Source organism: Lontra canadensis, unplaced genomic scaffold, assembly GCF_010015895.1.
Source record: "Lontra canadensis isolate GAN:19392208 unplaced genomic scaffold, GSC_riverotter_1.0 scaffold68, whole genome shotgun sequence".
Classification (NCBI taxonomy): domain Eukaryota; kingdom Metazoa; phylum Chordata; class Mammalia; order Carnivora; family Mustelidae; genus Lontra; species Lontra canadensis.
This window is the reverse complement of record NW_022631062.1, coordinates 1,824,404-1,849,690: the sequence shown is the minus strand read 5'-3', so window position 1 is coordinate 1,849,690 and position 25,287 is coordinate 1,824,404. Positions and strand designations below refer to the sequence as shown.

At 46.1% G+C, this 25,287-nt stretch overlaps 1 protein-coding gene across 8 annotated transcripts in view; it reads left to right on the top strand.

Annotated features, from left to right (window-relative positions):
* EGFL6 (EGF like domain multiple 6) overlaps positions 1-25,287 on the top strand; it is an 85,739-nt gene that overhangs the window by 36,805 nt on the left and 23,647 nt on the right. For 4 of the 8 annotated variants that reach the window (XM_032880183.1, XM_032880182.1, XM_032880181.1 and 1 more), the window contains exons 4-8: positions 12,020-12,132; positions 13,824-13,998; positions 16,229-16,321; positions 20,624-20,743; positions 23,526-23,645. In XM_032880183.1, the coding sequence (XP_032736074.1) occupies positions 12,020-12,132; positions 13,824-13,998; positions 16,229-16,321; positions 20,624-20,743; positions 23,526-23,645 (621 nt within the window). The remainder of the gene's footprint in view (positions 1-12,019; positions 12,133-13,823; positions 13,999-16,228; positions 16,322-20,623; positions 20,744-23,525; positions 23,646-25,287) is intronic. The other 4 variants (XM_032880186.1, XM_032880185.1, XM_032880184.1 and 1 more) reach the window with 2 other exon arrangements.

The following is a 25,287-nucleotide window of genomic DNA, read 5'->3' as shown; positions in this document are numbered from 1 at the left end:
TGAAGGTGGAAACACACACTGGTATGCACTTGATAGCAAGGTGTTTATATATATTTTTTTTAAGATTTTATTTATTTGAAAGAGAGAGAATAAGAGAGCACGAGAGCAGGGAGAGTCAGAGGGAGAAGCAGACTCCCCACTGAGCAGAGAGCCCGCTGCAGGACTCGATCCCAGCACTCCAGGATCATGACCTGAGCCCAAGGCAGTCACTTAACCAACTGAGCCACCCAGGCGCCCCAGTAGCCAGGCATTTGTTGGCGAGCAGCTGAGATGCTTTGGGGCATTCCTGGGCCTGTTGGACCCAGACTCTCTATGTTGAAGATGGTGGGATCCAGAATTAACCTTAACCAGTAAGGTGCACTGGACTTGCCGTACTGGAAATTCTGATGAAAACAAAAGGAAACAAAGAACTCTCATGGCTGGACCTTATGGTCCCTATTTAGAAAAAAAAAATGTATTTCAGTCGTTTGGCCACATTTAAATATATTTAAACATCAGCAAAAGAAGTTCTAACTTCTCAATTTGTCTTGGAGAAAGACTATCATACAGTTTCCTGGAACCCGGCCAGAAGCAAGCACACTAGGAATCCTGGCACGGTAGATTTTCGCAGAAAATAAAGAATCCCATGAAGAAACACTACACTACTTACACAATCCCTGGAATGTTTTTAAATTAACTTCAGCTGTGGAGACGGCGATTCGTGATTAATTTGATCAGTGTAGACAGCAAGCTGTGTAATGCGTTAAAGGAACTGGGACAAGCGAACATTCAGCTCAGACTCCCACAGCTCGGGGCCGCCGCTGCACAGAGACTCGCTCGCCTGCACGGACACTTCCCTGCCTCGGGCCCAGGCTCCCCGGGCCTTCTGTACGCCAAACGGTGTTCAGCAAGAAAGCTCTGGGAAAGAGGGAATGCTGTTGGCCTGCCCAACCAGACCTTCTGAGATGGCAAAGGGTGTTGCTGGGATCACTTCAGTCCAAGATCAGGAGTTCTCTTTCTAGGTTCCTAAAGTCCTTTTGATTGATTACCCCACGTTTATCGGGTCCCATGAAGTTGGGCCAGTCCAGCCAAATGCACAGCAGCTCATCATACTCAGACATGTATGACATGCCAGTGACTGGTTCTCGGCCAGACCGTGCCTCCTTGGTACGTTGGAATGCACTGCTCCAATTTTATACAGTTTTAAAAATACGTGCTTTACTAAATATGGAACTAAATGCAATTCATATTGATAGTTTTTAAGTGTTTTGTTGTTGTTGTTGTTGTTGTTGTTTTTAAGAGCGGTAGAGAGCAGGGAGTGCAGAGGAGAGGGAAAGACAGAATCCTGAGCAGGCTCTACGTCCAGTGCAGAGCTCCATGCAGGGCTCAGTCTCACAACCCCACGATCATGACCTGAGCCCAAATCAAGAGCATGACGCCTAACTGACTGGGCCACCCAAGCCCCTTATAAGACTTTTTTTTGTATGAATAGATTCACATATGAGGGAAAAGATCATGTGCCCTAGACTCGAGGAAAAGAAATGATTCTTAAAATTCTACTCTGTTGAGCAGGGTAGGCTAATTTCTACATCAAACCATCTCAGAATCCCAGTGGCTGAACACAGTAAATTGTAACATGAAATTATGAAATCACAGATATTTGGTGATTTTTTTAAAAAGATTTTATTTATTTATTTGACAGAGAGAGATCACAAGTAGGCAGAGAAGCGGGCAGAGAGAGGGGGGAAGCAGGCTCCCCCCTGAGCAGAGAGCCCAATGCGGGGCTCAATCCCAGGACCCTGAGATCACGACCCAAGCCAAAGGCAGAGGCTTTAACCCACTGAGCCACCCAGGTACCCCTATTTGGCGATTTTTAACTTACAAAAGTTTTGTGTAGTTTAACCTAATCATTTATGTCCCTTATCCAGAATACTCACAACCAGATATTAAAGTAAAAGAATAATTGAATTGATGATGGGAAAGTTAATAATGTTGGGGCAGGAATTAGAGCAAAGAACAGGTAGAAGGAGAGGATGCTGAGGAAGGAATCTGAATAATTGGTTATGATTAACTTACAGCGCCATGCAAGAATATGTACGGGACCATAGATCACAGCTTCTTAAGCCGTTTTTAAAAACTTTTATGAGATAGTGTGCCATGCTGTTATTGTCAATGTCTTGCTTGCCTGTGCTGGATTCCTTTCTTCCCCTCAATAATATTGTTTCAACTTAAGCAGAAATATTTTAATATTTACTTTTCTTTTTTTATCCATAATTTTAAGTGACTGCATATGTGCCTTTAAACAAAACAAAACAAAACAAAAAAACCCTGGCGGGCTTAGAATGCAGGGCTGGATGCTTGGTAGAATAAATCAATTTCCTCCGGCATCTACAAATCAGCAAGTGATTATTAGCCATTTTATCCACCAGAGATTCCCCGCCCCCCTTTAAATTGTTTTTCCATTTTCATGGCCAGGTGTAGTATTTGATGATTAAACCACGAAAATCCCATTTGTGGTTGTCCCTTTGAGGCATCTCTCAGAACTGGGTGAATACAGGGATGGCACATCCATCAACCAAAAGGCATGTTGCTCGTTTGTGGACTTGCGTGGTTCTCTGATGGTTTTTCCTACGATGTTGTTGTAAGCTCCTTGCTCTTCTCTAGGACATATGCACAAGACGTGTCGCTGCATCTATACGGCAGCTGTGAGCTCGGTCGGTGCTTTCTGGTTTGTGTTCATGAGTCGATTTCTAATGATGGTTTCCTTTTTTTTAAACAAGTGAAAATAAGGTTAGATTCAACAACAAATTTCTGTTATCTTCTAACAAAGCTGTAATGCTAAAATGCATTAGTGACTGAGGAAAGGATTCTTTTTTTTTAATTTCTTTTTTTTTTTAAGATTTTATTTATTTATTTGACAGACAGAGATCACAAGTAGGCAGAGAGGCAGGCAGAGAGAGAAGAGGAAGCAGGCTTCCGGCTGAGCAGAGAGCCCAATGCGGGGCTCGATTCCAGGACCTGGGATCATGACCCGAGCCGAAGGCAGAGGCTTTAACCCACTGAGCCACCCAGGAGCCCCACGAGAGGCTTCTTTACAGTGATTAAGAAACCTTACTTGATTAACAAAATTTTGATGGCCCAAGTGTTAGTCAGGAACGTTTTGGAGAGCTTTATAAGTGATACTTTGTCAAGATACTTTATAAGTGATACAATGTCGAAAATGATGACTTGGGAGGAATTGATACACTTTGGATTTCTCAGTTTCACCTTTTCACCTAAAGACAAGCATGTGAAAGCAATAAAACTCGAGAAAGAGGATTTCTCTGGAGAGTAGTGGTAATGTGCAAACAGTATATGAATTTCATCTCCTGTTAGTTAACCCCAGCCAGTGTTCTTTGCAATCAAAAGTAATTCACTTTGACCAATACATATGGAATGAGTTTGCCCACCTCTACAGAGGACCCTGGACTCCTTCACTAAAGTTTTTAATTAGGATTTTTTAAAAATACCATATTTCAACCAGTTTCAATTATTTTTTTGTTGGGATTTCACATCTAACAGTTTTGATGATCTTTTTTTCTTAAGTGTAACTGACATGTAATGTATTAGTTACAGGTGTACAAAATAATGATTCCATATTTGTATTTATTGCAAAATGATCATAATAGGTCAACTTACTCTCTGTCACCATATATAGTTATAAATTTTTTTCTTGTAATAAGGACCTTTAAGATTTATTCTCTTAGCACCTTTCAAGTATGCAAAATAGTATTGTTAACTGTAGTCACCATCTGTACGTTACATTCCTATGACTTATAACTAGAAGTTTATACCTTTTGGCCCACTTCACCCATTTTACCGCAACCCCCCACCTCTCTGCCTCTGGCAACCCCACCAGTCTGTTCTCTATATGTGTGAGCTTGTTTTTTTATTGTTCTTTGTTTTTCAGATTCTACATAAAGGTGAGCTCATGTGGTATTTGTCTTTCTCTAACTTACTTCACTTAGCATAATGTCCTCAAGGTCTATCCATGTTTTCACAAATGGCAAGATTTCACTTTTTTTTTTTTTTTTAATGACTGAATAGTATTCCATTGTGTATATGCCACATTGTCTTTATCCATTCATCCATCACTGGGCCCTTAGGTTGTTTCCAGATCTTGGCTATTGTATATAATGCTGCAGTGAACATGGGATGTGCAGGTATCTTTTCAACTTAGTGGCTTCATTTTCTTGGGCTAAATATCCAGAAGTGGGATTGTTGGCAAATGGTAGTAGTTTTGTGAGAAACCTCCATACCGTTTTCCATAGTGCTCGCACCAATTTACATTCCCATCAGCAGTGCACAGAGGTTCCCTTTTTTCTACATCTTCACCAACACTTGTTATTTCTTGTCTTTTTGATATTAGCCATTCTGACAGGTGTGAGGTGATACCTCATTGTGGTTTTGATTTGCATTTCCCTGATGTTGAGCGATGTTGGGCATCTTGTCATATGTCTGATGGCATCTGGATGTCTTTGGGGAAATGTTTATTCAGATCCTCTTCCAAATTTTTTTTTAAATATTTTATTTATTTATTTGAGAGAGAGAGAGAGACAGTGAGAGAGAGCATGAGCGAGGAGAAGGTCAGAGGGAGAAGCAGACTCCCCGTGGAGCTGGGAGCCTGATGCGGGACTCGATCCCGGGACTCCAGGATCATGACCTGAGCCGAAGGCAGTCGCTTAACCAACTGAGCCACCCAGGCTCCCCTCTTCCAAATTTTTAATCAGATTGGTCTTTTTGTTGCTGAGTTGTATGAGTTCTTCCTATATGTGGGGTATTAACCTCTTACCAGATATATGATTAGCAAATATTTTCTCCCATTTAGTAGTTTGCCTTTTCATTTTGTTGATGATTCCCTTTGCTGTGCAGAGGTTTTTTTTTTAGTTTGCTGTCCCCTTTGTCAATTTTTGCTTTTGCTTTTGGTGTCAAGTTTCAGTAATATTGTTGCTTATTGAGTATCTCTACTCTTATGGAGACTGCTTTGTTTTGCAAAATCCCTGATAAAATTCCACCTGCTTGAAATTCTTCTGTAACTCCACCGAGCCTTCAGGATGGACAGAATGTTTTACATGGTCACAGTAAGGTAGCAGCCCCTGCTACTTCCTCCCCTCTATTTTCTCCGCTTCCCTTTCCCCTTCCCTTCCCGTTCCCCTGCTCTAAACACACAGCACCTTCTATGCTCTAGCTTATAGGCCATCAACTCCTCAGGTTCTTGGTGGCTCCCACCTTGGCACAGGCTGTTTTCTCTGCCTGGAACGGCCAAATGGCCTCCTTTAATTTTACCAGGTAAGTCCCACCAGTCCACAGGATTCATATCAGGCCCCATTTCCCCCAGAAAACCCCTGACCCACCCACCCCCAACCTAAGGACTCCTCCGTCTTCCCCTAGCGCCTGAGAACTTACTCCTTTCATGAGATTTGTCACGTTGGAGTAAATAATTATCTGTTCGCTTGCCCAGCTGCATCCGTAGACTGTAAGTTCTTTGTGGACAGGGGCTGCTCTCAGTGCCCACTCTAGTGCCTGACACGTGTAGTTCCCTAAAGCATTTTGAGTGAACAGATGGATAGACGGACGCATGAACGGTGCAGGGGAGGAAAGATTCTCTTCCCTCCACCCTTCTAGGTTCTGGGCTGAGAGCCCCCTCTAATAAAAAACAGATGAATAGGAGAAAACCAAACGGAAGTACATAGCTTATATACCTGCTGTATCTGGGATATACCCAGGAAAACCAAGTGACTCAAAACAGCACAAGCCACCACCTTCACACCATCTCCAGCTGAAGGCAAAAGATGTTGTTGGAGGCTGGGGGAGCAGGTTACGGGATGTGACCCAGCAAAGCACAGTAAATAAGGGTGAGGTTGTTCCACGGATTGAAGTCCCAGCCTCCTCCATTGATAACAGCTTCTTTTTTTTTTTTTTTAAGATTTTATTTATTTATTTGAAAGAGAGAAAGCACAAGGAGGGGGATGGGCAGAGGGAGAAGCAGGGAGCCTGATATGGAGCTCAATGTGGGGCTCGATTCCAGGACCCTGTATTCCTTTCTGTCTGACTTCTAATACCAATGTAAGGTCACCTGGTCTTTTTCTTGGCCCTGGTTTCTTCATGTGTAAAATGATAGGTTAGAACTGGCTGACGTCTAAGGTCACTTTCTTTCAGGTGAAATTCTACGATAAGCTCCCCTTGCAATGAAAACAGATTCCTACATATGTTAACATGTGAAGTCACATGGAGATTGTGGCAGCCGCGAGGATGTGCCTTGCAGACTTCCAGCTGCTGGGAGTGTGGCTGACTCGGGGCCCCCACTACTCTGCTCTTGGAAAGCCATCACCACGTTTGGGCAAGGCCCTGCCTCCCACGGGCTGCTCCCGCCAGGCCACCTTCCAGATGGAGCATGTCAGGGATACACAGCAGGACCTTTTGTGGGAAATACCACTCTCTGGGTCAGTTTTGGCCCCTGGACTCCCCCTCAGTTTTGCCAAACCCTCCTTTGACTACATAGCAGCCTCGGACGCCTCCACCCAACCTTCCTTCCATCTTTGCTTCACTTGGGGTCAGCCTCCCATGGTGGTCCCAGGGCCCTCCCAGGCTTCCCCAGCTCTCTTGCCATTTTCTCTCACAGGTGTTTCCTGTAATAACATCCTTGCACATTAATTATCATGGCTTCTGCTTCTCGGAGGACTCAGACTAAAGCAGAAACCTAGTTCACACTGCGGTTCACTTCAGTGATTCTGAGCCTACAGCAGTTTTAAACTTTATACCTTATTCGGCACATCTAATAGCAATCTTAATCCTACTACTCGTACCACTAGAATTGATGCGTTAGGGAACATTTCCTGTGTCACTCACTGTGTTAGTTTATATATATCGCATCATTCCGTTGTCACAGAAACTCTTAAAGTAAATCCCCTTTTTATCCCCATTTTACAAATGAGATAGTTGAGGCAGGGCACAGGTTCATGTGTGGTGGGGCTCGATCCCAGGACCCCAGGATCATGACATGAGCCACAGGCAGACACTTAACCAACTGAGCCACCCAGGCATCAGAATAATGACATTTTAGCCATTACCTCTGACAAGAAAGAAATCAGTGACTGGTTACTGCGATGGTTTAGTTTTCAGGAAGAAGACTGTCATCCTAACCATCATAGTTTATAGCCGCTCAACATCAGAGCTCGTCCTGCTTTTTCTAGAAACATTCTGCATTTGGCTTAACCTGGTGTTCCTTTTACCTTTCTGGTCATTGCCTGGGTCTCTTTCTGGACCTTTCTCCTCCGTGGCCCCCCTCTTACACACTAGCTTCCTTGGGGCTGTGCCCTAAGCCGCCTTTTCTTCCTATGCTACTTTGTTCCCATAGGTTCAGTAACCAAAGACTTACAGATGAATCCCAAACCCAGTCCTGCTTCCTGGACTTCCGGCCCAGATAGCCAGCTCCCAACTCAATATCTTCTCTTGGTTGTTGGTCTCATGAGCCCTCAAAATTAGCATGTCCCTAAGAGAGCTCCTCATTTGGCCTATTCCTGATCATGGTCCTCCATGGTCCCTGTCACACTCCAGATCCAACTGACCAGAATATGACCCCCATGAAGGCAAAGATCATATGTTCCTTGTGGTTGCTGTTGACCCTCTGGAGACTAACCCAATGCATGATACATTGTAGGGTTTCAGTACAGAATGGAAGACTGCTCTAAGCCATTACCAAGTCTTTTGGTTCCACCATGAATCTATCCAGTTTTCCTCACTGCTTCTGCTACTGCTCTAGTCCAAAAGACCAGAATCTTCCAAGCCAACTGGTATCCCTGCTTCCATCTGCCTCTATCTCATCCATTTTCCAGATTACTGCCATGATAATATTTTTCTAAGGGAAAACGGTATCAGATAACCTCCCTACTCAAAATCCCTCTGTGCTGCCCTCTTAACCATTCCGCTAGCAGGCCTCACAGCCCTATCTTGACTAACATGGCACCCAGTGCTGTAACCTGCTCCTCTCCCTCCCTTTGCTCCACTCCTCTGGTCTACAGGTCCCTCAAGCATAAGAGACACCATTGTCTCTTACCTCTCCCCCTGCACTCATTCCGTGACTTCTGCTTATAATACACTTGCCGTCATTTCATGTGGTCGGCTTCTGTTCATCTTCCATTTCACTTAAAGGTGCACCTGCAGAGAGAACATCTTGGATCCCTTCAACCAGAGTGTATTTCTTTGCTTTAAGCCTTTCTAGCTGACTGACTGAATAAGTGTAGTGCCTCTATTACTCTAATCCTCTTGTCTAAAAGCTCATGTCAGGGACCCTATTGTTCATCTCTATATTCCCAGTTCCTAGCACAGTGCTAAATACATATTCATGTCCTATTGAATAAGCTGGGGCTTGGGGCATCAGGAAAATAGGTAAGGTCCTCACTTGTAAACCTATAGTCAAGAAGTTGGCAGGAAGGTTTTGATAGATTGAAATCTAACTAAATGAATCCTCCGTTACTTAAAAAATATGAAATTAAGGGGGCACCGGGGTGGCTCAGTCATTAAGCATCTGCCTTCGGCTCAGGTCTTCCATCTCAGCGTTCTGGGATCGAGCCCCGTGTCAGGCTCCCTGCTCAGGTGGGAGCCTGCTTCTCTCTCTCTCCCTCTGTCCTTCCTCACCACTTGTTCTCTCTCTCAAATACACAGATCTAAAAAAAAAAAAAATTAAAGCTTTTATTTATTTACTGGAGAGAGAGAGTGAGCATTAGTTGGGGGAGGAGAGAGAGAGAGAGAGAAGCAGACTCCCACTTGAGCAGGAAGCCCGATGTGGGGCTCAATCCCAGGACCCTGGAGATCAGGACCTGAGCTGAAGGCAGCCACATAACCCACTGAGCCACCCAGGTGCCCCCATAAATAAAATCTTTTAAAAAACTGCAGTAAGATACCATTTCGCATCAACTAGAATTGCTGTAATTTAAAAAAATTGGACGATAAGTGCTGGTGACGATAGAGTAATTGGAACCATTGTATGCTGCTGGTGGGAATGGAAAATGGAGTAGCCATCTTGGAAAACAGTCTGGCAGTTCCTCAGAAAGTTAAACATGGTTACCATATGACCTAGCAATTCCACTCCTAGGTATATACCAAAAGAGAAATGAAAACATATGTCCACACAAAAATTTGTACACCAGTGTTCATAACAGCATTATTCATTAAACCCAAAACATGGAAACCACCCAGATGTCCATCAGCTGATGGCTGAGCGAACGGAAGTGGTCCATCCATACAAAGGAAGGTTATTCAGGCATAGAAAGCAATGAAGCACTATTACCAGCCACAGCATGGACAAACCTTGAAGGCATATTAAGTGAAAGAAGAGAGACAGAAAAGATCACATAGCGTATGATTACATTTCTGTGAAATGCCCGGAGAAGGCAAATCCAGAGACAAAAAGCAGATTTGTGGTGGCCGGGATTGGAGGATTGTGGGGTGGGAAATTGGGACTAACTGCTCATGGATATGGTGTTTCTTTTCAGAGGGATGGAAATGTTCTGGAATTAGATAGTGGTAGCAGTTGCGTAACATAGTGAATGTGCTAAAAACCACTGCATTTTATTATGAGTTATATCCATTTTAAAAATGCTAAACAAAGATTCTTAAGTACGTCATTCTGTGTGCTAGCACACACTTATTGGACCGCTTTATGCTCAGTCTGTGGTTTCTTGTTTGGGAGTTGTTAGTTGCGTGCAGACGGAGTCAAGATGGCCATATGCCCTGCAGAATGGTTAGTAATGTCAGATTAGATTACGACAGGTGACTGTATTATTATGACACTTACCATGCTGTCTTCTACTGCAGAGTATCTACTTTCAATGGTTTGGGAATTTAAGAGAGTCAAGATTGGGTCATTTTCATCACTCTACGTGCCTAAGACGGTACTTGGGATATTGCGAGTGCTGAATACATGTTTCGCTTGCAGCGGGACTTAACAAGGCACAGTTGGCAGCACCCAGAGACATTTCCACCTGCCCCACCTGGAGAGTGGGTGCTTCTGGCATCTATAGGTGGAGACCAGGGATGCTGGGACCTGTCCTGCGATGCACAGGACATCCCCTGAAGGCAAAGATTTCTCTGGCCCCAAATGCCAGTCGTGTAGACATTGAAAAAACCCTGTTCTAAATGGTTGAGTAGAGCGCCTGGATGGCTCAGTGGGTTAAGCATCTGCCTTCGGCTCAGATCGTGATCCCCAGGGTCCTGGGATCGAGCCCTGCTTTAGGCTCTCTGCTCAGCGGGAAGCCACCTTCTCCCTCTCCTGCTTGCCCTGCTTGTACCCCCCTCAAATAAATAAATAAAATATTTTTTAAAATAAATAAAAAATGAGCAAATGACTTACAAGTCCCCCAAATTAGTTTCATCAGAAGATGAAAAAAAGGTCCCTTTAAGGAAAATTAAATCATAAAATCATCCCTGCATTTGGTGCTCTCAGTTAATGAAATGTCCCCGACCGTATCTTTGTGGCTCTGAACCGAAGAAGCACGTGGGTGGGAGAGGCAGAGCTGGGGCACTTGCTGACCTTGACTAAGGATTATTAACTTGCGGAGAATTCAGTCCTGCAGCAGAAAGCCCATGGTCACATGTGCATTCCTTGTCTGTTAAAGAAACCAGGAACCATTTTATGTTGTATTTCATATGCCCAAGGAAACAATCCCAGCCCTCCACAAAAATACGACTCAAGTCTTTCCTTCCGAAAGCTGGTGGCAGTCACGCCCACCACCAGGTCAGAAAGTATGTAAAGGAGCAGTAGGCTTCAGTCAGGGCCCGAAGGCTACTTGGTGGCCAGGATCACTCCTTCAGGTCTCCGGATCAGGGCTCAGCAAGCTTAAAGCCTGAAAGCCAAGGCTGGTGGCCATCTGTTCTTACATGACCTATGAGCTAAGCCTGGTTTTACCCTTTTTGTTTGTGTGTGTCTAAGATTCTATCCATTTATTTGACACAGAGAGAGAGAGCACAAGCAGGGGGAGCGGCTGGCAGAGGGAGAGGGAGAAGCAGGCTCCCTCCTGAGCAAGGAGCCCAATGTGGGGCTCGATCCCAGGACCTTGAGATCATGACCTGAGCCAAAGGCAGACACTTAACCCAATGGGCCACCCAGGTGCCCCTGGTGCAACCTTTTCAGCTGGTTAAAGTTAAGCCAAAAAAGAATGCTGTTACATGACACATGGAAAGTATATTAAATTCAATTTCAGTGTCCATAAATAGAAGTTTTATTGAGCCCAATTATGCCCATCTGTTTGCTGTCGCCCACTACTGCCCATCTGGCTGTTCTTGGCCTTGGACAGAGATCGTTCAAGCCTATTGATGGCGAAGCCTGAAATATTTACCATCCGACCCTTTCTGAAAAGCATTTACCAACCTCTTCTCTACGGTTAAAGAGTTTAGCAAATGGTTTTCCTTGGAGGCAGTGAGGAATGAGATCCCACCCTGGGCCAGAATCCCTGACGCGTGGCCCAGCTGGGGACTTAGACAAACTCTTAGACTCTCTAGAGCCCTTCCACCTCTGAACTGTCGGGGGCGGGGGTTGTGTGGAGAGTCCAGTTTTGGGTAGTGGTTCCCAGGTAGCCGATGAGGTACACGCACAGCATTCTTGTCAGGACAAAGCCACGGGGCCATGGTGTCACGTGACCACACGGCGCCAGAGCAGACACAGACGTAGACCGCCCCTGTGTCTGAACAGAGCAGATTGGAAAATTGGCACCCAACATGGTTCAGAGACAAACTTTTGGCCCCTTTCACGCGCCCTAGCTTTATAGATTATGTAACCAGATTCTTTTAAACCAGCAAAGAAAGAAACGGACAGCACTCATGACTGGGGAAGGCGGGCAGCCCCAAATTCAGGCTTTCAGAATCTAATCGAGCCCTTGGGGCAGGTTTATCGAATTTCACCAGGTGATTGTCCCCTCCTCTGTTCACTTACTGGCAGGAATGAGTGAGTCTCTGTTGCCCTTTTCTGTGTTTTCCATACTAACATGCGACTCTTTATCCCCAGTCCAAAGGATCATGGGCTGTCCCCGTGGGCGCTGCAGCCCGGGGTATGTCGCTACGGGACCAAGCTGGCCTGCTGCTACGGCTGGAGAAGGAACAGCAAGGAAGTCTGTGAAGGTAGTTGTGGGAAAACTCAGACCACCCTGGGCTCGAGTCGTGGGCCAGTGTCCTTAGGTTTTTATCTGGGACACCATGAACTGTTACCAGATGGTCCACTACTTGTCACCAAATCCCTTAATCGGTTAAAAAGGATAAACTCTTACCTGCATGTCCCATACACTTTAGGTGCTGGTGTGGATTGTGCTGGATTATACATGGTAAAGGACAAAAATGTTAGCTTCTTTTTTTTTTTTTAAGAGTAACAGTACTACCTTCTTTCTGTCTCTGCCCCAAGCTCCTTGTCTCTAGCTGGTTCAGAAATATCTGGATAGACCACAGGTGAAGACAGAACTTGATAATATCCAGAATCTATAAACCACTGAAAAACACTGATGACACTTCCACATGTTACCCACCATCAGTTTCCTGGTGACATGATGACAACAGTATCAAGATACTAGGAAAAATATTTGAAGAGCATTGTTGCCTCCCTAGATAAAGAAAGTTAGAACATCCCCCTGGGACTTTGTCAGTTCAAAAAGAGGGTGGGTCTTTACACTGGGTCTATAGTGTTGTGGTCACGCGCATTGTCTTGGGAATGTCAGAATGTCAAGGTCAAGGTCAGCCAGCTGAGGCTCCACTTCCTCTGCAACTTGGAGAGATTAATATGTGCTTCAGAAGGGAAGGAGTGTAAGCATTGAAGGCTATGCTCATGACCCAGCGTGCATAGAAAATATCACCTAAATCACCCTTGACTCAGAAAGGACCCATGACTCTCCTGTTTCTTCGAAGCCCATGTGGTGCAGGCATTAAATGTTGCTGTGTTCTTTTTCTAGACACAGCGCATTTTTATGTGAAAGCAGTCAGGTGGCAAGGATCGCATGATTTGGAGTCTTAGAGCTGCACAAGCCTCGAGCCTCAGCCCCCTCTGCCATAAAACTTAAAAGTCTCTGATGAATAAATGAGGGTGATCTTTGGCTTTCTGTAAGGTCTACTCTGTAACTAAATCAGAGCAGTCTGGCCACGTCACAGCCAGCTGGTTGCATTCTCGATGCTTCTGTAGACAATGTAAAGTGGAAGGATGTAAAGTGAGCTGTTGAAAGAGCACGTGCAGAAGGTTCAAGCACAAGGCCCATTGTGCACGTTTGGCAAGCCCAAGAGCTCATCGGCACCCCTGCCACCCCAGTGAAATGTTGAAGTATTAAATTGCAACGGTTTTTGTATCTCAAGTCTATTCTACCCAATTTGCATGGTCCTTCTTGACGGTAAAGTTGTGTGCTCCTTGAAGCACCAAATAACAGGGCTCCTAAGCCAGAGCGCAGGCTGCGTGGTAATGACAAGAGAAGACGTGCCCACCTGCCCGATTGGGCAGTGTCGCACCCCAGCCTGGGCGGTCCCAGTACGCCCGGACTCCACTTCCGTCCGTCTGTTCACACTTTGCTCCTCCAGACGCCCTGACTCCAGGCTGCAGCTTTCTGGATCTTGGCTCCTGCCCCGCCTAAATCTGCTCCGAGGGCCGGATGGCTCAGCTCGGTACCCTTAACCTTCCAGTGTATGTCACTTAGCAAGATGAGGTAAAGAGTCATCCCCGAACAAATCGCAGTGAAAAGCCGCACATGGGGGAGTTGGAGGGAGGAATGAACAGGAACTGTAGCTAACGTACACTTCAATCCCAGGCCAGTTTAGACATAAACTAAATTTCCCTGTAGATTGGCTGTTCAAGTCCCAGATCCAAAGCCGCTGGAAATGGAAAACATCTTGCTGGAGATGTGACCTATAGCAGCGAGGGTAACCTCCACCATTTCTCTCAAGCTCGGTTTGGCATTGATCCTGGCTTTCCTGTCTGGCCCACATTGAAAATAACTTTCCAGGGAGCAATCAAAGGTATTCAAGGCTTTAAAAAGTAAAAAAATGTATTTTCCTAACATCTAAACTTAAAGCTGCATCTCTAAGAGCATATCCATAACAAAATAGACACTGGAAAGCAAAATTTTCTTTTATCTCCAGGAGGGAAAGAATTTTGCCAAGAAGCATTTTTGCCTTGCCTTCTCACTTAACGATTTATTCAGAGCCATAAAATGGTTCCCTGTTAAAAGGTCTACACCAATTCCTTCATTTACTGTTTGAAACTGTTTGAGTGTCTGATGTGTCCATAGCACTAGTAAATGCATCAGGAAAAACAAAGATGAATGTTTAAGTCCCTGTTCTGAAGGTGCTGGGAATCGGGTAGCAGATCTAAGTGAAGGATAGAAGCCAAGTGTAGGTCTAATTATTTCAGAGATGGAGTCTGATCAGTTTCACGGGCGAGGCCCACCCAAGGTCTATGGAATTCTCAAAGCTAAGTGGAATTCTGTCATGGCCGGAGAAATCAGTGAAGGCTTCCAGAAGGAGGGCTCATGCCAAGTAGCTCTTGAAGGAGCAGCAGGATATTAACCACTGGAGGGTGGGGAAGGGGTGCCCCAGGGTGGGGGTAACAACACAGGAAGAGGCAGAAAGGGTCCGGTTTAGAGAAGAGCAGGCAATCTCGTTTGACCATAGTGTTGCCCGTGTGTCGGGAACAGAGTAGGCCAGGGGTGCAAACTAAGACCGAAGTTGGGTCATAGTGATGATACCTGTGCGGAGTTCAAAAGGCAGTAAAGATTATTTGGTGATGTCTGTGCAAGGCACAGCATGACCAGAGCCGTGCTCTTGGAGTAAAACATCACTTTGATATCGTATGTGATATCAGATTTCCCAGGAGCAGAGTCTGTGATAGTGATTCTTGTGTCAGTCATCTGTTGAGGGGTTCTCTCCAGAGAAATCTGTGAGGGACTGCGGAAGCAGGGGAAGGAGCCAGGCAAAGATATGGTTTCAAGATCCTGATCTTGATCAGCCTGATCCCACAGGGAGCTCTCACACCACAGACTTTGTCCTGCCCCAAAAGCAAGGGCTAAGCTGTTAGACCCCGTATCGGTTAAACACCGGGTCACCGGGTCATTTTGGGTCCAGGTGACTGGGAGATAAATGTTGACATTAACAAAGAATAGGGTTTGGGGTCGAGGGAGGAGATGCTGGGGTCAAGCCAGAGACTCAAGGGGAAGGGAAGTAGGCAGCATTCCTGGGCCATTGCCAAGTCATCCTTTCAGGCGCTGGCTAGTTCCTGAGCTCCTACTGGATCCGGACACGGAAACTGCTTGGGGCTCCCAACTCCCCATAGACTCCTTTCTCTCTCATTCATTTTTCCTTTGTTCTCTCCCCTCCTTCTCTTTGGGTTTTTCCACCTTCCTTTTGTCCCATCCACTGCCTCTTCTCCCTACCTCCTCCGTATGAGCCAGACTCAAACTTGCCATTATCTTTGACTATTTTTTCTTGCCCCCAATCTAGTGAAACTTTCTTTTCTTGGTGTTTCTTCCATCACTTCCTTCATCAAACAAGTGTTTATGGAGTGCCCAATTTGTGCCAGGTGTCTGGATATAGAAGTGAAAAAAAAAAACAAACAGAAGAAACAAATCCTGCCTTTGTCGTGCCACCATCCCCCTCCTCCTCACGATTCTTCTAGTTCTCATCCTTAGGGCTGGAAGTCAGGCCTCCCTGCCTTCCTTCTGTGGTTCAGTCATTTTGACTGATCATACAGAGCTTTAAAGATAGAGTTTGATCATTCAAAGGCAAAATAGAGAAAATATGGAAGACAAAAAAGAGGTCAGTGACAGAAAGAAGGACGACCTTGGCACTTGACCAGGATTGCTCTGGAGTGGGTCCCTTCCAGTTCCCACATCGCATATCTCTTATTAAATGTTTGTGTTTGTATGCAAAGCTAGCCGACTGTGGTCTGGGAGGCTTTGTTTTTCTTTGAGTGCCACTTGAGGCATTGGCAGTGCTAAGCAAGGTTATGATAAACTTGGCTAAACTCGCACTCCGTTGGGGTGGAGGGGTGGGGGAGAGTGAGCTAGTTCACAAAAAGTCACTCTACAGTATCCAGAAGGGGAAAACACAGCTAGAGAGGAAGCAGATCACCGTCTCTATCCCCCCATGACTTTCTCCACCGGATAGAAGGCTGCAGAGTTCGACCTGCGTCCATTTCTCTGTGCTAAGTACTCCTGTTCTTTTATCCTCAAAACACCTTTCCCTTCCACAGCTACATGTGAACGTGGGTGCAAGTTCGGTGAGTGCGTGGGACCAAACAAATGTAGATGCTTCCCAGGATACACCGGGAAAACCTGCAGTCAAGGTCAGTACTACAGGCCGGGGTCCAAGTACAGACGTACCCCAGAGCTTTCTGAAGCCATGCAGTCGTTGTGATAGACACTCCTGGGCCCGCCATTGGGTGTGTTGTAAGTTGACTCTTCGAATGAAAGGGGTTTCCAAACTAGATCTTTCAATCCATTTCTTCTAGAAAAATACAAAAATCCCTCCGAAGTTTTTGTTACGATGCCAGACAAAAGGCCTTTTTTCCTCCTCTCAAATAACTTTTTTTTCCAAAAAGTAATTTTCATTGTGTTTCTACACTACCAAAGTCATGCGTATTTTTTACTGGGAAAACAACACAGTGATAAAAAAGGATGTAAGGTAAAAAGTGGGAGCGTCTCATCTGCTCCCCCGACCCCTTGAGTTTACCCTCAGGCCCTGAAGGGCTCTCCTCTGGGTCAGTGCATTCTACTGCATGTGCGGTCAGCACAGACAGAGCCGGCTCATGCTTCTTAAGGCTGTAGCCTCGGTCCTGAAACAAACGTTTTTATCATTTGTATAAAAAGGACGTCGTTTAACCACTCTCATCTACGTTGTCTCCGATTTCTTGCCATTACCCCCAGTGCTAAGCCACACACCGTACTACACGTAACCTTGCACCCTGGTTTTATAGGGCAGACGTCTGAAAATAGAATTGTTGGCTTGAATGACATGCATGTTTTTATTATAATTGACATATCTTAAGAGGTACTTTAGGACTTCTCATAAACTGTTTATCTGAAGATATTAAAGACTGTGTTTATACTGTTAACCACAGTGGTTCTCAACTTGGGCAATTTTATTCCCCAGAAAGAGTTGCCAGATAAAATAATAAATCTCAAATCAGATTTAAATTGAAGGTAAACAATAGATAATTTTATAGAGTACGTAGGTCTTGAATACTGCATGAGACATATGTCCCCTAAAAAATTATTAGTTATCCAAAATTCAAATTTAACTGGGCATCCTGCTATCTGTTTGCTCAATCTGGGAACCTTACCCCAGGAGACATCTGGCAATGTCTGAAGACACGGTGGGGGTGAGGGGGTCACTCCTGGCATCTGGTGGGTAGAGCCCAGGGGGGGTTGCTCTGCCTCATATAGTGTGTGGGGCGGCCCCCACTGCAGAGAAGGATCTGGCCCAAATGTCAGCAGGGCTGAGGCCCGGAGACCCGGGTGGGCAGAAGCCTGGCATAATTAAGCAAGTGCCCGCAGTCTATAATACAGTTGGCAAAGAACAGCACATCAAGTTCAGCTGTCCTCGGGGCTGCCGGGCTTCTGGAGGGAAGGACGGAGTCTCAGAGATGGGCAGGCAGCCACTCCACTGTGCCACCCCCTGGCCTCGCTGCCAAGCCCCAAGGTTAGCCGTGTACACCCATGCACCAAAGGGGCCACTAGGCCTGCTGCTCAGAGGGGAACCTCTTGAGTCTCCACTGTCCCACCACTAGCAGTGGGACAGTTCACACCAGAAAACCTGTTCGTCCGTTCATCCTGGATTCTGTACCAAGATATCGTCTGCAGAGGTCTGGAAGAGAGAAGATATTTTTCATACTGGTTTTCCATTCCCCATAAAATATTAGTGTTGAGGGAGTGGTCTAGCCGGCTCAGGTTCGGGACTGTCTTGTCTCCTCCTGCAGCTTTCCTGGCCCCACGGCGCCCCGATCAAAGTCCTTCTAGAGCCATTAAGGGTGACAGGCCTCCGCCCTCCACGGTGGTGTCTTTCCCCCAAAAGCTTCTCCCAAGCAAGGAGGGAGTCACCTCTTGAGTTAGGACCAAGCGATGGGGTATTTCTGGGTTTCCCCTTAATGTCCAATTGTGTTTTTCTCCAATTATGTTTTTCCAGTCCCCTTTTGAAGGGGTCAGAACCCATGCAGGAGAAGGCGGAGTAGATAAGCAATGGAGGAGCTTTCAAATGTTCCACTAAGACATCAGGAAACTCCTGAGGTTCTTATAACAGGGGAAAGCAGCCACTTCTTTATTTTCCACAATAGGCTTTGCCTGTTGCCCTGCTGAATTTTGGTCTTATGCAGAATTTGGTTCTTTTTTCCTTGAAGGACTTAAGCCACGAGGCACCCACATGACTACATCTCCAAAGATAAGTTCCTCTACCCATGATCGCTTTTTTTTTTTTTTAAGATTTTATTTATTTATTTGACAGACAGAGATCACAAGTAGGCAGAGAGGCAGGCAGAGAGAGAGGAGGAAGCAGGCTTCCTGCCGAGCAGAGAGCCCGATGTGGGGCTCGATCCCAGGACCCTAGGACCATGTCCTGAGCCGAAGGCAGAGGCTTTAACCCACTGAGCCACCCAGGCGCCCCTGATCACTTTTTTTTAAAGATTTTATTTATTTGGGCACCTCGGTGGCTCAGTCAGTTGGGCATCTGCCTTCGGCTTAGGTCAAGATCCTAGGGTCCTGAGATCAAGTCCCTCATTATGCTCCCCTGTGTCAGCAGGGAGCCTGCTTCTCGCTCTCCCTCTGCCCCTCCCCCTGCTTGTGCACTCTCTGTCAAATAAATGAATTAAATTAAGTGATTTTATTTATTAATTCGAGTGAGATACAGAGTACATGGGGGAGGGGCAGAAGGAGAGGGAGAAGCAGACTACACCCAAGTGGGAACTGGATGTGAGGCTTGATCCCAGAACCCTGGGATCATGACCTGAGCCGAAGGCAGACACTTAACCCACTGAGCCACCCAGATGCCCCCAAAAGTCATTCATTCTTAGTATTTAAATTCTTTTTTAGGAAATACTGAGAAGCACAGAGAAGAAAGTCACCCTCAGTCTTACCCTAGAGATAACCATTGTCGGCATTTAGAGCATAGCCTCCGAGGCTTAAATGGTGTCCTACAGCCTCCCCACCGATAGCTGCCTGTGAGAGCTCCTTCTGGAAGGCTGTGAGCCAACACAAGTTAGTCAGCATGGGCTGCCCAAAACAGGAACAACCGGAAGGAGGCATTGCTGTGGGCACCTGTCATAGGCTGTCTGGGACAGTATTAAAGGCTAAAGTATCTAAATTGTATTTCTAGCTTTTTATTCAAATGTTATACACACAGAATTGTGCACACATCAACAATATACTACAGAGTGAACTTTCAGATTCATCCACATAACCAAGAAACGGAAACTTAACAGCCTTCCTGAGAACCCCACCTGCTCTCCTCCAGTGCCTTGCCCCCTCACCCCCAAGAAGGAACTCTGTCCTGACCTTTTACACCACAGATTCGTTGTGCTTGACTTTTTTTTTTAAGTTATAATTTTATTTATTGGAGAGAGAGCAAGAGAAAGCATGAGTGGGGGGAAGGACAGAGGGAGAAGCAGCCTCCCCGCTGAGCAGAGAGCGTGATGTGGGGCTCCATCCCAGGACCCCGAGATCGTGACCTGAGCTGAAGGCAGATGCTTAACCAAATCACCCAGGTGCCCCTGTGCCTGACTTCTTTAAAAAGATTTTTTTTTTATTTTTTTAAAGTTTTTATTTGACAGAGAAAGAGATTACAAGTAGGCAGAATGGCAGGCGGTGGGTGGGGGAGCCAGGCTCCCTGCCGAGCAGAGAGCCCGATGTGGGACTCGATCCCAGGACCCCGAGATCATGACCTGAGCCGGAGGCAGAGGCTTAACCCACTGAGCCACCCAGGCATCCCAAAAGATTTTGTTTTTAAGTGGGGCTCCAACTCAACCCCGAGATCTACAGTCACATGCTCTACTGACTGAGCCAGCCAGACGTCCCTCGCCCGATTTCTAATATACTCCTTTGTCTCCAGCTTCTTCCTCTCACTCTCCGGGTCGTGAGCTTCACCTGTTGTGGCGTGGAGCTATAGTTGGTCCAGCCTCATTGCTGTATAGTATTCCTTCACACGAGGATACAGTCCTCTCTCCTCTCCTGCCCTCCGTTGGGAGCGGTCGGATTCTCTGCAGCCTGGGGCTATTGAGAATAGTGCTGCTGCGATCATCTCAGTACACACCTTCTCGGCGGGCGCACATCCACGTTGCTGTTGGGGGTCCGCCTGGGAGTGGCATCGCTAGGTCATGCATATCCGTGTCTCTAGCTACAACAGATTCTGCCAAACAGCTTTCCAAAGTGCTTCTGCCCCTTTGCCTTCCCTGCATCACTGTACGATCGTCCTGTTTGCCCCACATCCTCATGAGTCCTTCAGAACGGAGTTTTACTGATAATTAGAGAAGAGGCGAGTCATTGCCCCACGTAACCCTCTCCCCTGCCACCGGCGGGGTCCAGGGAAGCCAGCCCAACCCTCCGTCTTGATGTTTCCCGATGTAGTTAGCCTCTCTTCGTGTTCTGCCTGCCCCCTGCAGATGTGAACGAGTGTGGAGTAAAGCCCCGGCCATGCCAACACCGATGTGTGAATACGCACGGCAGCTACAAGTGCTTTTGCCTCAGCGGCCACATGCTCATGCCAGACGCCACATGTGCGAGTAAGTTCCAGCGGCCAGGCTGCCTGCAGTCATCCTTCAAGACCAGATGTTCGCAACCATAGGAACAATTTCTTTTAAAAATCATGGTAAAATAAATATAACATGAAAGTCACCATTTTAAACCATACATTTCAGTGGCATTTAGTACATTTACGATGTTGTACATTCTAGAACATCCTCGTCACCCCAAAAGAAAACCCTGTGCCCATCAGCGATCATTCCCCATTCCTCCTCCCCAGCACCCTGCCCCCGCCACCGCCACACCCACTAATCTGCTTTCTGTCTCTCTGCATTTGCCTATTCTGGACACCTGCTTTTTAAATAAAGAGGCGAACTGGAGAGAAAAATAAATTTCGTGTCTCTGTATATGTAGGGCATTTGGGGTTTCTTCATGAAAATAAGCATATTGATTTAGGGAGGTGATAGATTTAAATTCCATTTGGGGACATCAGTTCTTCCCAACTGCCTTTCTCACGCCCCTTGCCCTGTGCTCACAGATTAGTGACTCTTGTTGGAAATACATTCCAATTCACATTTCTGAAAAGAAAAGCCTTTCTGTGATAAAGAGAAACCCATGTCCTATGGGAGGTAAGAGTATATCCATTCATTTATCCAGAGGGAATCAGGTTTACTGTTGCAGCTGAAAGGCAGACCCGTCCTCCCTGCCTGTCTCCCTTCCTCGTCTCTTCCCCCCTCCTCTTCACCCCCGCCCCCAATCTCTTATGGCTTCTGCTAGCTTCCTGTGGTTACGGAGTTATGGACTTCTTGCCCATCTGGGGCTTTGCCACAGTTACACAGTCTTGGCTAGTGCACGGTTTGCCGCTCCCCTGGCTTGTCCTTGTGTTTTCCGCCCTTGGTAAAGGGCCCCAACACCACCAGTCACCTAGATCCTCTGTTGGCAAGGAGGCTTAGGAGAGAAGGCAGACATTCAAAGTCTTTTTAAAAAATCCTTACTGTTAAATAAAAGTTATATGAATGTGGTAAAAAAAATCCTTGTTGTACTAAATGAAACAGAAACCCACAAGAGACAAATATGTTTATAATATATATGATATTATATATAAATATTATGTACTTGAATAAAATCTTGTAAGGCGAGCAACCGTGTAACCACTACCAAAGAGAACTTTGCCAGAACCCCCCTCCCTACCGCATCATGGGTCCCACTGGCTAGGCGTTTATGCTGATCACTTAACATTTTTATTTTTTTTTTAAGATTTTATTTATTTATTTGTCAGAGAGAGAGAGAGCACAGGCAGACAGAGTGGCAGGCAGAGGCAGAGGGAGAAGCAGGCTCCCTGCCGAGCAAGGAGCCCGATGTGGGACTCCATCCCAGGACGCTGGGATCATGACCTGAGCCGAAGGCAGGCACTTAACCAAGTGAGCCACCCAGGCGTCCCCACTTAACATTTTTAAGAAGATCTATGCTAATGGATGTTTTGAAACATTCCATGAAGGCTTAACTGGTGCCAAAAAAGGTATGTTTTCCCAAATGGAAGGATAGAATTAGAGAAATATTGAAAACTAAGTTTAAAAGAAGACAACTAAAGAGAAAAGAGAATGAATGAGAAATGTTGCCATCGGTAGGTATTTGTTATATTACCTTGACACGTGTATCCATCTTTGTACCTTCTTTGTCTATTTCTGGATGTGGAAGGGTTGCTGGGACTCCCAGTCTAGAACTCAGTGTGTCCAGGTCAAACCTGGACCTATCCTGATTTTATTTCACCTGACTCCTGGCAGTTTCTTTTGTCCTGCTGGATGATTTGGTATGTTATGGATGGTGCTGGATAAAGGGGGCGTATTCACTATACTTCCCTGTAGGAGACACCCGTGATCCATATATAGTAGACTTTTGCTAAGGAAATACATTTTTGTGGGATAAGTTGTGTTTAGCAACAAGTAACAGGAAAATCCACCTAAATTATCTCATTTACTAAAAAAGCCGGAGGCAGGCAGTTCCAGAACAGCTCAGTAAGGACCATCCTCAGGGTGCTGATTTTATCCTCACACTTGTGACCTCATAGTCACAAGATGGCTGCCCCAGCTCCAGATATCACATGTACATTTAAGGGAGGCCTGATAAAGGGGAGAGGAATGATGCCAGTGAATGAATGACTCTTTCATGCTTGCCCCTTTCATCATGCAGCAGCATCTTTTCCAGAAGCCCTGCTCCTGCCAGCAGGGTCATCTTAGTATCTCTTTTGGCCATAGCTGTGTCCTATGGCCACCCACTGTCGCTCCAAGGGAAGCTGGGATGAAGATAAGTAACTGGCTTTCCTGCCTCAATGATGGGAGTGGTGAGAGAAAAAGGGCTCCTGGATGGATTGGGGCAGCCAGTCAGTCATATTTGCCACATGTTTTCACACAGGCGTGGAAATGACCAGGTCTCATGACTTGAGTGGCTCTCGTTGAGGCTAGGTATGTATGGAGAGATCTATAGAAGGGATTTTCTTTCCCCCAATAACTCAGATCTGTCATCCCCATCCGAGGTTGCATTTCTGCCTAGAGAGGCCTGCGGGTGACAGAAAGGCGTGATAAGAGAATGTACGAGAGAAGGATGCAGCCTTTGGTGACCGAGGGGTGCCTGCCTACAGAACAGACCGTGGCGTCACCAAGATGCCACCCTTGCCTGGATGCCATGGGGGTCTCGGACCGTGACGCTCATTCTGTAATACATTCTGTGTATGACCCCGAATGTCCTAGAATGCAGAGATCCTTTCTCAGTGAGAGCTTTTTACCAGCTCAGGAGGAGAAGGCTAACGCTTATGTCCATTTTCAGACTCCAGGACGTGTGCCATGGTGAGCTGCCAGTATGCCTGTGAGGACACGGAGGAGGGGCCGCGCTGCCTGTGTCCGTCCCTGGGCCTCCGCCTGGCCCCCAATGGAAGAGTTTGTACAGGTAGAGCTGCCTGGCTAACCTCCGCGCCTCCTTCCCCTTCTACTGCATTCCTTCTCTGTCATTCGGCACGATCTGCTTGTTGACTAGACTGAAAGCTCCTGAAAGTACAGATTTCTGCCCATTTCTGATCCAATTGGCCACATAGGCTCTAGACACACTTTGGGATGCTAGACAGAACACTCCTCTATTCCTTGGGGATTGTCTAAGGCCCTAGTGGAAAAGGGATAGAGGTCATTTTATTTTAGTATATTTACCCTGCATGTTTCACTTCCACTAGCATAGAAACCTGCTACTTACTGTCATTCAGTGAATAAAATCCCAAGGGCCATTGGTCTCCGTTTTGGGTTCCAGCTTATATGTTCCTACAAAAATGCAGTTACTTATTTTTTGTTTTTAGATCTAAGACTATTGAGAACAGTATGTCCTTTCTGTGTTGTTTGAGTTAGCAAGTAACCAACTTCCCCTTGTCTTTAAAGGTTGCTCTAAATGAGCTGAACTAAGTATTCCAGAATCATTTCTCTTGGAGGGATGAGCAAACTGGATCCACGATGTTAAAGGAGGAGACAGAGCCCTCCTTTCTAGCTTGGAGTTCAGTCAAACCAATGGATTAGAACTTCGGTTTCTTGCTCTCCCCTGTCTTATTTTGTGTCTTAGTTTTGGGCCCCGCAGAAGCTGACCCTGAGCAAGTAGTTGACTGGGGAGGTGACCCCAGGGAACGCTGCTTGAGGAGGAGGTGAGGGAAAGCCCTGGGCAAGTTTAAGGAGCAGATTAAGCATGGGTGCCTGGGTGGCTCAGTGGGTTAAGCCGCTGCCTTCGGCTCAGGTCATGATCTCAGGGTCCTGGGATCGAGCCCCGCATCGGGCTCTCTGCTCAGTGGGGAGCCTGCTTCCCCCTTTCTCTCTGCCTGCCTCTCTCCCTACTTGTGATCTCTCTCTCTGTCAAATAAATAAATAGAATCTTTAAAAAAAGAAAAAAAGGAGCAGATTAAACATCTGTGCCCCTCTAAGAGACAGGGGAAGCTGCCTCCAGGTTTTCCTCCTGGGTCAAGCGCGCTGGGGATTTATGCACCAACTCCTGTTCTTTATTAACTGGGCACGTGCTGCTCTGGAACCTTGACTCCCCGGCATGCCCAGCCCAGCCTGGGTGAGTGTCACTGCACAAGGTCGCAGGTGCCGCCTTAGATAGCGAAAGGCTGTGTGCCACGGGCGAGGGGTGGGGCAGTCACAGGGTACCCTCATGGCTGATGAAACACTTTTTGCCTTACTTCCCTTGTGGATCTGAACTATGTTCAGTAACCGAACTGTATATTCTCATCATTCTGTACTTACATGCAAGTGAACACACAGCATTAAGAAGGGCTATCACACTCAATCAGTGCTGGAAGACTTGTTAATCTTTTTTATTTAAATAAGCAAATACCTGTGCAATTTAATGTTCTTCCTTGTTTACTGCAATAGAAATATTTCTCAGTGCTGGATATTTATTTATCCCAAATGTACATACCTTGATAAGCTGCATTTAGAAAGTTCAGCCAAATAGGTCCTGAATCAGTGAAATAGTTTTTTTACAAAAAGCCCTGTAGGGGCACCTGGGTGGCTTAGTGGGTTAAAGCCTCTGCCTTCGGCTCAAGTCATGATCTCAG